The sequence below is a fragment of the Genypterus blacodes genome, unplaced genomic scaffold (genome assembly GCF_046128005.1).
Source record: "Genypterus blacodes isolate CSIRO-AG114 ecotype Tasmania unplaced genomic scaffold, CSIRO-AGI_Gbla_v1 ptg000348l_1, whole genome shotgun sequence".
Lineage (NCBI taxonomy): Eukaryota > Metazoa > Chordata > Actinopteri > Ophidiiformes > Ophidiidae > Genypterus > Genypterus blacodes.
In genome coordinates, this window is record NW_027467132.1 from 218,779 (window position 1) to 229,414 (window position 10,636).

A 10,636-nucleotide genomic window follows, 5' to 3' on the forward strand; every position below is an offset into this window, starting at 1 on the left:
TGTTTCTATTTTTAGGATTTTACAAGCTGTTTTTGTGACGTCATCCCCTCTGAGGGCGACTGTGTCATGATTGTGCTGCCACATATTGAGGAAATGCATGAATTCCTGTACATTCTGCATGATTATCCTGAGAAAAAACTGGATTTATTCCACACGGTGCAAAAAAAGGGCAGCAGACTTTTACATTCAGAAAAACACACATGTATATATATAAAAATTCCACCAATCCAGAAAATGTTTGTTGTCCACTGCAGCATCAAACACACCAGGCTCTTCCTTGAAGCCAATGGAGTGTGTGTAGGGGGGGGGAGGGGGGGCGTTTGCTTTACACGTTGTTACATCTTGGTGAGACGAAGCGTGTTGAGGCGGACCCCCAACACAGTGGCCCCCGCCGCGTACTGGATCTCTCTGAGGACCCCGTTCCACTTCTTCTCCTTCTCGTTGTACCTGAGGAGGTGAGCAGGAAATGTCAAACCGGGACGTTCAATCGTTCCAGCACTCGGCTTGTTCTAAACTATTGGTTTAAACGCAGTGGAGGATTGAGCGTGACAGTGACTTACCTCCACACGTCGTTCATCTCCTTGGGGAGCATCTCCTCGCTGTCCTCCAGAGGCATCATGGCGAAACCCCCCACGGCGAACAGCGAGCCCGCCAAGGACACCAAACTCACAGAGCTACGCTCCTGAAGGAACGCCACAAAGTCCGACCACCTTCAACGCACACAAACACACCGAGTTCCAACACATCACCTATCAAGAAGTAATTTTTTACATTGATTCCCTTATTGAGAGGAACTCACGTGTCGGTGGCGATGTCGTAGACCTCCACCGAGTCTGTCAGGCCAGAGTCCGTCACTCCTGCCATCACGTAGATCTTGTCCTCATGCACCGTGGCGCCACATAAAGAACGTGCCAGCTTCATAGGCGCAAGCTCCTCCCATTCGAAACGCTTGGCGTCGAACGCGCACACCGTCCTCAGGCAGCTCCTTCACACAGGAGACACGCCACATCAACGTCTGCTCTCTTAGATACGAAGGCCCTGCTCACACCGTATATACTGTATACTCACTTGTCGTCTGCCTTCCCTCCGATCACATACACGACCCCATTGTGGGACACAGTTGCATGTCCGTAGACTGGGTAGGGAAGCGGGGCTGATTCAGTCCATGTTTCAGCTCTATGAAGGAGACAAGTGACATCAAATGTGGCTCACCGTCTTTGAAAAGCTTCCACATCATTGCAGCGTGCAGGATTTAAACGTAAGCAGCTGAGAATGTGTTTGATTACTCATCAGTCTGTACTCACAGTCTGTCATACACCAAAACTGAATCCAGCGTCCTTTCCTGCTCCTTCAGTTCTTTCCCTCCCACTACAAAGATGGCGCTCTCTGCATCAGCCAGCCCAAACAGGAAGCGGGGCGACGGGATCGGCGGCATACCCACCCAGTCCGAGCTCGCCGGGTCGTACTGAAGTCACAGGGGGGAAACGTCCATTTCAATCACTTGTGTAATATTTGCGATGCTTTGCTTTGTTTTGAACCTGACCTACCTGCAGGAAGTAGGAGCACAGTGGATCCTCCTTGTTCTGCTCATCAAAGAACAGTCCCCCGGCAACAAAGATCTGGTTCTCCTTGGTGACCAGGCTGACGTGGTTCTTGGGAATCTGTGTGGAGAGTGAAGCTGCAAAGCAGTCGTTTCCTGAGGGGTCATAGGCCATCGCCCCCGAGTCGCTCACCATCAGCATCAAGTCCCTGGCGAACATGCCAAATCTCAGGTTGTCGTTCAGGATGCCTGGGAAAAGAGCTTCTTCCTCTTCCTCCTCCTCCTCTTTAACCTCATTTGCTCCATCTTTCTCTGCTCCACCTCCCTCCTCTGTCTTGCTTTTGGGTTTTTTCACCTCCGGTAATTTCCCTTCATAAGCGTCCCTGACGAGCTGGAGCTTCTGCTGAATGTCTGGATTATACGAGATGAGTTTGTGCGTCTCCACTTTATCTTTAAAATAATCCTCCGTGACCAGACGCAAGCGAACACAATCCAGCAGACCAGGCAGCTCCTGCTCTCTGCCCTCCGTGTCCTGGGACACCCAGTTCATCAAAGCCTCAAACACCATCTCCTCTGTGTCTACATTGAGATTGTCGTTTGCTAAAATGGCTGCCAGCTCACTGGGGAGCAAATGGAGGAAGTCGTGATCTCTGGAGATCAGCTGGAAGCGCTCGCAGGCGTAGTTTCTGGCAGAAATGGCCAACCTGGGACAGTCCAGCATCAGCCCCAGCCTGAAGACAGCCAGGCAGTTACTAAGGCTGAGGCGCTTCTGGAGGAAGGAGACACAGACGGTGAAAATGGAGGGGATCTGATACATGTTGGCCACAGCAAAGATATCTTGAACATTCTGCTCTGTCACGTTAATTTTGGAGGTGTACAGGTACTTAAGGATCAGGCCCATGACATCTGGCTCCACATCCTCTAAGATGATCTCCTTCTTTTTGCTCTCCTCCAGGTCAGACAGGAGGATGGTACGAAAATAGGAGCTGCAGGCGCACAGGACCAACCGGTGGCAGGGAAACTCCTTATCTTTGATTTTCAGCACACAATCCACCAGCTTGTCGTTCTCCAGCAGATCGTACAGGCCGTCCTGGAGCAGCGTCTGCTGGTAAACCCTGGGCTCGTCCATCGGGTTCATAGGTTGAGCCATTGTTCCTGGCGAAGGGGAGGGAGGCTGCGGTCACGACGCAACGTTTGAAGAGCCTTCCTGGAGCAGCGGGGAGTTCTCTGGTCCCTTTCAATCCTCCCTGCAGCAGAGTTCAGCTTGTATGAGACTGTAGCCTGCAGAGAAGAGGCAGAGGTGGAGTCTGTCTGCTATTAGCCCACACCAGCTGGACGCCCCTCAGCTGTCCTCAGCCTTCAACTGAGCTCCAACTGGTTGGTTATTTATAGGCCCGGGTGCTTGGTGAAGAGCTGTGGACTTTATTCTGGAACATGAAATGCAATCCCTGCCCCTCATCCCCTCTCCCTGCCTCTGTCTACCCACTCACTGACAGCTGACAGGGTGCTCCATGGGAAATCTGTCCTTCCTGAGTCATGACGGGCTCAGGTTGGGACAGTGCCCCCTTGGGGTCTTTGTGACTGAGTCATCATACCAAAGAGAAGCAGTGTCAAATCAACTAAAGATAATAATTAATTCAAAATATTTTCTGCTTACACACACACACACACACACACACACACACACACACACTTGTTGTCAATGAGTTCAGAGCTTTTTATGGCACTGATTCTCCACAGCCAGAAGTGTTCAGTGTGAAAGCTTCACACAGGAATTCATTTTTATTCCATGACAAGACACAAGATATTTATAGAGTAAAAAGCTCCTCATCCACACACAAATGTATCATCATTCACTCACCAAATACTCAAAGCAGCAGTAATGCAGGTATGATAAGCCACTGTGATACTTGTGTGTGTGTGTGTTATGATGAGAACTAATAACACAGAGAACACAACATTCAAACTGCCGTTTATTTTGACATTAACAATAGTTTTGACATCCCAGCGCAGTTGAAGAGGAACTTTAGGGTTTGGATTGCAAATTTTCGTTGAATTTCACTTCTACTTAGTTTAGTAAGTAAAGCTGCGATCGGCGATCACAAGGTTGTGAGTTTGAGGCCTGATGTTGCTGTAACATAGGTAAGTCTTGTCGTTTTTCATATCGACAGCCTTCAAACATCAAGTAATGACTCTCTAGTAATGCCGGTATGATAAGCTAATGTGATACTTGTGTGTATTTTATTATGCATTAGACAGAGAACAAAGCATTCAACTGCAGTTTATGTTTGCATTCACAGTATTTTTGACATCCCAGTGCAGTTGAAGAGGAACTTCAGGGTTTTGATTGTATCAAAGCCTCCTCTACAGATATAAATAAAATGAAATGGTGTAAAGCTTATTTACAGTTAAATCTGTTCATCAGTGTGTGGACAGCAGCCCTGGACATGCTTTGATCTTGTGCCGTGAACATCAAAACTCTACTCTGCTTTTTCCTTGCCAGGCTCTGCCACTGGCTGAGCAGGAGAGCTGTCCGGGCTGCTCACAGCAGCAGCAGGAGCAGCAGGAGCAGCAGGAGGAGCAACAGGAGCAGGGGGAGCAGGGGGGAGAGGATCAGGATCATCGATTAAGGCCTGCCTCCTTTCTCTCTCCTTTATCACTTGAATCAAACAGTAGGTAACAAACATGACGGTGATGGTTGTTATAGGGAAGCCTGGGCAAGGAGGGATACAAGCAAACGTCAGCGTTAATGTGGATCAGAAACAACTGTCCATTCTGTTCAAAATGATAAACTCCTCACCTTTGAGAAGGAGACGTTTGGCGACCAATTTGGCAAAGTCCAAACTGTTCAAGGCCACAACGTTGTACAACACAATCATCCAGAAGTTGAAAGTGTTGAAGATTCCTCTGATGCGTCGGGACATCGCCTGTGACATTTCACCCTGTAAAAAGAAAAAAACAACCCAGAAAATCAACAAAAAGCATTTCATGTCAATGCATAAAGGTGACTTCCTCTAACAAACCTCCAAAGATAGAAATGGCTCCATGGAGAACAACTTGGCTATCCACAGCTCCATGTTGAGGCCAAACCAGTTCAAGAAAGCCCAGACCAGCACCACCGGGCAGGGCCCCAGCCAGAGGGCGGTGATGCCAAATGTGCACAGTGAAGCCACCAGCTCCTTCAATACGTTCGCATGTGTTCCACCCAGGTGATTGTACACATACCTGTGGGACAAACAAACACGGTTCAGTGATGAAAACTATCCAAGTCTATCAGGATTATTCAGATGCCAGTTTAATGTTGTGGCTCACCTGCACAGCCAGTCATTGATCCCTCTGTCGAAATGGCTGTAAGAGGAGACAAAGTACAGATTTAGGTTTTAAGAATTTCACCATGATTACATAATAATATCACACTGTGTCGGTTAACTCACGTTTCGGAAAACATATAGAGCATAGTCATGCATTTTGGTGGCTTAGGTGGGTCCAGATGATCCAATCTGGCCACTATGCTGATGACTCCAAACATGACCGCAGCTTTTACCCAATCATAGATGAGGTTAAAGTAGGCGAGACCCACTGTGAGGAGCAACCACAACAGATACAGCGTGCAGTTCAAATGTGATCATAATAGCGATGCAATACTTTTCTGTTAATGTTCAACGCTTGAGGGAAGGAGGCACAGACCCAGAGCCCAGTCGGAGAGACGCCTCAGCAGCTTCATGTCGGTGGCGATGGTGTGGATGTACATGAAATGAAACAGGATGTCCACTACGACGATGACTCCCAGGTGGATCAGACCCTCCATGCTGATGTTCCACATTTCTTTCTCTTTCCTGGTCAAGTCTGATTTGTTTGCCTGCAGGGGTCGACAGACAACATTTATAAATAGTTTTCATCCTCGTCCTATAAATTTGAAGGTTTACAGATTAGCTCACTTGGACGTAGAATTGATCAAAGGTCATGATGGGTCCAAAGTAGAAGAAGGGGAGGTAGAAGTTGTACTTGAGCAGCTCCAGGATGCTGTAGTTTCCCTCTTTCCTCTCACAGTTTTCCAGGGCAAAACTCATGCAGCGCATAATGGTGAAGCCACAACCTCCATAGAAGAGAACCTGCCGCAGATCAAAGTCGCCCTCCACAAAACCAGCCTGAGGAGACAACAAGCAACCAATCAGGTGTTCTGTTCGTAGCAAAAATGTTGTCCATTAGATGAGACAAATGGTGACCCTGCTGACAAAATCACTATCGCTCCAGCACATAAATACTGACACATCATGTACATAATATTAGACTGTCTACTGTTTGAATTGGTCAATTTCTGCAGGCATAAAGTTTCATACCAACACTGTCATTCGATCACTTCATCTCTCTGATGCTGTGCTTTTGTTCGCTGACGCTTCCAAATGGACCGGAGCCATCATTGATTCACATCTGAGCTTCTATTTTCAGTGAGAAGCTTTGCGCAGAAACAATTGCAAAGCCAATTTTACGTAGAGAATTAACGTATAAGAGGGAGATTATAAGAAAAAGGAATTTACACTTAGGATGTCTGAACAAGGTAAGTTTTTCTGCTTCTGCTGGTTACAGACCTGTTTATTGATAGATTTCTGCTGTTCTGTACCTGTACAGTTGATCTGTTTCAGCTTGATTAGGCCTCTATGCATCTTTACGCACAGAAACGACCTGGCAATCCAGACCACATTTAAGTATTCAAATTTAATATATTAAATAAAAAAAAATTATATTAAATTAATATATAATAATAATAGTTCTGATAATTTTGTATCACTTTAGAACTGTTTCTTGTTCAGAAAAGAAACCCATTAATCTCATGACAGCGCTGACGTATATTTTAATTGTCACGGTATTATTCGAGTATCATTCGATGGGAATGTTTTATTTTAGTGGGGCGGAACGTTTAGCTCGTTTAGTTGCTTCGGGGAAGACGGACCGTTTCCTGACTCTTCCTGTTCACCTGCGTAATACAGGTCGGTAAATAGTCAATTTACTATGACAAATAACCTTATAAAGTAACGCCTTATTAATGTGACAGTCGGTTAAATGTTTTTAATGTTGTGAATGTTATGTTACTGGTTGACATGTGTGCGTGGAACCGACGTAAAGTGGGTTTGCTTGGTTCGTATTTTCGCGGGTTGCCGTCCATTTTGTTACTCCGACCCTAAACGGAAGCGGTGTTTCTAAAGCCTCCTGTACCCTGGAATTATTTTTATGTGAGGTGTAAATAATTCAAATGTGTTTGTAAAGTGATGGCTTAAAAAGTAAAACAAGTACTAATTATTAGTTTACTTTTAAGTCTGGTTCGGTATATTATAGTTCAAAGACTGTAACTTTCTAGTTAAAACCATGATTGAGAAAGTGGAAATACTGATATTAGTGCGGTACTCTAGTGAAATAAATGACTGAAATGTAAAGCAAATGTGTGATAAGGTGATTTGACTTGTCTATTTAAATGAGACGAGATTGATTTCTGACATACAAACCCATGTGTCTAGGACACAAAGACAGATAGATGGATAGATATGGAGGCTGCTTGTTACCTGCCAGGACAGGAAGGGTTCACACTTGAAAGTAGCGAGAGTACAAAGACCAGTAACGAAGCAAAGCCAGCGTGTCTTCACTAAGGCGATGCTGTAGAGGAGAATACAGTGGGACAGCATGAGGGTGACGTAGGTCCAGCCCATACTGGTCCATACAGCCAGAACCCCGTACACCAGGTTCACCAAGGACCTGTGCTGTGGGACAGAACAGTCCTGTCAGTCAACACAAATAGTAGTTTATACAAGAAGTAGTTATATCAATACAATTCCAGCAATTTACTCTACAGTCTTGCATAGTTGGGGCGGTCTGTATTGCTTCATCCAAACAAGATTTATATACAACAGCACAAGGATAAACTTCCAGTCTCACTAATTGTAATAAAGCAATAACTGATCTTGTCAAATATTTGTTTTTCGTTTACCGTCCCTCCTTCTCCCTTTCATTTGACCTCCCTAAAGTCTTTCTTTTCGCCTGATCTCATTCATCATTTTCTGTTTAGTTAATATCAAAAAGCCGCAGTGCGATGTCGTAAAAAATAAATTGCGGCGCAGAGGATTTAGAAGTATTCATAATAACACGCTGTGACATTTTCTCAGGGGAAAATCATCATAGCACTTACGTCACACTTCAGTAACGTATTTGACTGTGGTGCACCATTCAGCTCAGATCATTAAATCTAATCACAACAGCCCCCCCTGCGTGCATCCTGGGTTCACCTGTGGAGCCAGCATGGTGCAGAGCTTTGCAAACAGCACGTGACCAGAGAGAGCAAACATGATGTGTGCTCTGAATGTGGAAAACCACATCACCCACTCAAAATCTGCTGTGTCCTACGGATGAATACACAGAGACAAGATTTAGAAGCAGCATATGTGTGAATTGGTGGCAGAAGTCTCAGTGAAATCCCAGGCCGCCTCACCATTTTCTTCCCAAAATAGTGCCATCCTGGCGTCACACTGGACCTGAACGTCTTTCTTTCCGTATTGGCTGGAAAAGATAAAAGACAAAGAGATGAATGGGTTGTGGCTGAAAAATATATTCTCCTCAATGGAAAATGGGAATCTGCAGTTCAAGGGTGCGTTGTTAGGCATATAGTGGCTCATTGGCAAAGTACTGTTAAAGTAGTATGTTTAAGCCTTGATGTGTGTATGTGTGCGCGCGCGGCGTTTGGAGTACCGGATTTTACTGTCTACGGCGTAATGCTAAATCTCTCCAGCAGATGACAATGTAGGTACACTAAACTAAAGTGCAATCATGAGTCTCTCCAGCAGGCGCTGACCCTTTGTTCCACAGTGCATGACTTTAAACTCAGACATCATAATGAAAAGTACTGAAAAGGAAGCTAGTATGAATCTCAAAGTACTGATATTGACACAATAATTAAAAGTTTTGAGTGACACCTAGCTGGTGGTTTATTTAACATAATATTGCCTCGTGCTCTTGTTCTTCTCGAGTGCAGAAGGAAATGTCTTTTGTTTCTGGCAGTCACAATAAATAGAGGAGCAACTCGTGCTCCTATTTTCTCCCTCTGCTCTGTGATATTAATACAGACACCTGATCTCCTCTGCGTGGTCTGCATAGCTCCCAGTCTTTAACCTCACACAGTGCACCCCCCCACCCCCTAGCCCAAGACAATACTACATAGTATCTATATGTACAGCACATTGAGTTGTGTATGTGTGAAGTGTGATGTCTCCGCTCTTAAACTAATGCACTGTTGAGTCAAAGATATTTTGGTAATGAAATAGAAATCCAACGTGTGTGTGTGTGTGTGTGTGTGTGTGTGTGTGTGTGTGTGTGTGTGTGTGTGTGTGTGTGTGTGTGTGTGTGTGTGTGTGTGTGTGTGTGTGTGTGTGTCGTACTCACAACTGGAAACCTGAAAGATCCAGCTGGTGGCCCACACCATGGCCAGACACAGCATCGTGTTGTAGAAATACAGCTCATATCTCGGAAGGGCAGCTTTGATCCCCATGGTAACACAGACGGGGAGTTCAGAGGCACCTGAACAGACGGACAGACACAGACGAGTCAAACTTGTCCAACAGCTACAACAGCATCTGCGTGCCTGAAATAAGAAACATAATCCTGGCGGCTCACACCTCTTCACTCATCTAACTCTCATCACATGATGAGAGCGAGACGTTCCTCGCACTCAATATGTGTGTGTGATCAGTTCCCGATCAGATCCTGACTTCCCACACACTCACACACACACATTATAAAAAGAGAGAAACACTTTGTGATTCTCTACACAAATCAGCTGTAAGAGGATGTGTAATATTGGCAAGCATGTACTCTTTTGTCAGAAGTGGGAAGTAATGAAGTATTTTCCCCTTTGTAGTTAAGATGCACATTTATCTGACAGCTGTGTGTGTTTGTGTGTGAGAAGCTCATAGAATGTGTCACTTTGCGATGGATTAAACTACACAACCGAATATGGAACAAGAGCATGGACCAACTAATTCATAATATCACTAATAAAAATCATTAATACAATGCAAATCTATCTAATCACATTCAAGTGATCAAGGACAGAACAATGGAGGACAAAGGGGCAACATTGATTAGAATTCAAAGTGCAGCTGTTTGCTATTTTTAACCAAACAACTTCTCTCCGTTGACTTCCAGTGTGTACAAAACTCACACAAACAAAGCGGTATTCCCTCGTAATGTAGAAACCAACGTCTAACCAGTGTCTAGAGCAGACAGCACTTATAAGTGAAATAGGTTATCAGTGGTTTATTTGTTTAAACAAGGTGCAGGCTGCTGAAATGCCACCCGGCCGTGCGCTTCATTTCGTCCTCTGCACCACCTGTTGTGATACTGACCTTGAACGCAGCAGTTGGGAGCCCCGCAGAAGCTGTCAAACAAACCCAGTCAGTTAGTCCAGAAAGGGAGGAAACGGATCATTGGCCTGTCATGAAACACAGCAGGCAGGGGGAATGCAGTCCGGTGCGTCTGCTGGCTGCGTGAGGACAAAGTGCAGGTTCCCACTGTCTCCCTGAGTGGGAACTGCCAGCACTTAAAGGTGACAAGATGTATTTCTACCGAGACTACTGACACTCAGGGGGTGGGACAGCTCAAATTGGGTAACAGCCTTTAAGCCATGCAAAGTTCGCCGTCTTTTATAGCCTTATACTGCAGCATACCAGAAACAAAATGGGATTATCTGATAATTCCACTGTAAAGTTTGTGTGCAGACGAGAAGAAAAGTCTCATTTATCTTTCTGAAAGTATATTTAGAAAGATAAATGAAATGAAAGATTAGTAATTGTTAGTTATGTGAAAAATCCAGTAGACGTGATGAATCAGACCTGTGATTCTTCATCTCTCATTGATTTCTCTCCTGGCATTGTCCCTTTGTGTCGGCTACTTTCCATCGACCCAAACTGGTTTTAGTCTTCTGACAAGTTTGCTCTCCTTTGTTTGTCTTTTCGTTGAATACACAACAGTTTACGTCTTGTTTTGACAGGGGAGTGGGACATCCTGGAAGCACAGTGCTACTTTCCACAGATGGGACCTCACATTGGACCCTGT

At 45.2% G+C, this 10,636-nt stretch overlaps 2 protein-coding genes across 3 annotated transcripts; both read right to left on the minus strand.

Annotated features, from left to right (window-relative positions):
- Window positions 1-248: 248 nt before the first annotated feature.
- klhl40b (kelch-like family member 40b) lies at window positions 249-2,840 on the minus strand. The gene is made up of 6 exons (XM_076138113.1): window positions 1,548-2,840; window positions 1,305-1,465; window positions 1,069-1,176; window positions 800-985; window positions 561-710; window positions 249-447 (listed from the first exon to the last, which is right to left on the minus strand). The coding sequence occupies exons 1-6, from the start codon at window positions 2,688-2,690 to the stop codon at window positions 336-338; spliced, it is 1,860 nt and encodes a 619-aa protein (XP_075994228.1). The 5' UTR covers window positions 2,691-2,840; the 3' UTR covers window positions 249-335.
- Window positions 2,841-3,539: 699 nt separating this feature from the next.
- hhatlb (hedgehog acyltransferase like, b) lies at window positions 3,540-10,013 on the minus strand. 2 transcript variants are annotated; one of them, XM_076138116.1, is made up of 12 exons: window positions 9,928-10,013; window positions 8,966-9,100; window positions 8,019-8,086; window positions 7,816-7,929; window positions 7,099-7,293; window positions 5,479-5,688; window positions 5,228-5,399; window positions 4,975-5,119; window positions 4,853-4,888; window positions 4,564-4,765; window positions 4,341-4,482; window positions 3,540-4,253 (listed from the first exon to the last, which is right to left on the minus strand). In XM_076138116.1, the coding sequence occupies exons 2-12, from the start codon at window positions 9,069-9,071 to the stop codon at window positions 4,021-4,023; spliced, it is 1,623 nt and encodes a 540-aa protein (XP_075994231.1). In that variant the 5' UTR covers window positions 9,072-9,100; window positions 9,928-10,013; the 3' UTR covers window positions 3,540-4,020. The 2 variants fall into 2 exon arrangements, with proteins under 2 accessions (XP_075994231.1, XP_075994232.1); XM_076138117.1 differs by lacking the exon at window positions 9,928-10,013 and adding an exon at window positions 9,199-9,285.
- Between the last annotated feature and the right edge of the window lie 623 nt (window positions 10,014-10,636).

Coding starts and splice junctions, on each gene's coding strand:
- klhl40b (XM_076138113.1), bottom strand. CDS start 2,690: ATGGCTCAACCTATGAACCCGATGGACGAGCCCAGGGTTTACCAGCAG. Junction 1,177..1,304: donor GTTTTGGTGTATGACAGACT/GTGAGTACAGAC, acceptor TCTCCTTCATAG/AGCTGAAACATGGACTGAAT. Junction 986..1,068: donor GGAGGGAAGGCAGACGACAA/GTGAGTATACAG, acceptor TCCTGTGTGAAG/GAGCTGCCTGAGGACGGTGT.
- hhatlb (XM_076138116.1), bottom strand. CDS start 9,071: ATGGGGATCAAAGCTGCCCTTCCGAGATATGAGCTGTATTTCTACAAC. Junction 7,930..8,018: donor ACTATTTTGGGAAGAAAATG/GTGAGGCGGCCT, acceptor ATTCATCCGTAG/GACACAGCAGATTTTGAGTG. Junction 5,400..5,478: donor TTGATCAATTCTACGTCCAA/GTGAGCTAATCT, acceptor CGACCCCTGCAG/GCAAACAAATCAGACTTGAC.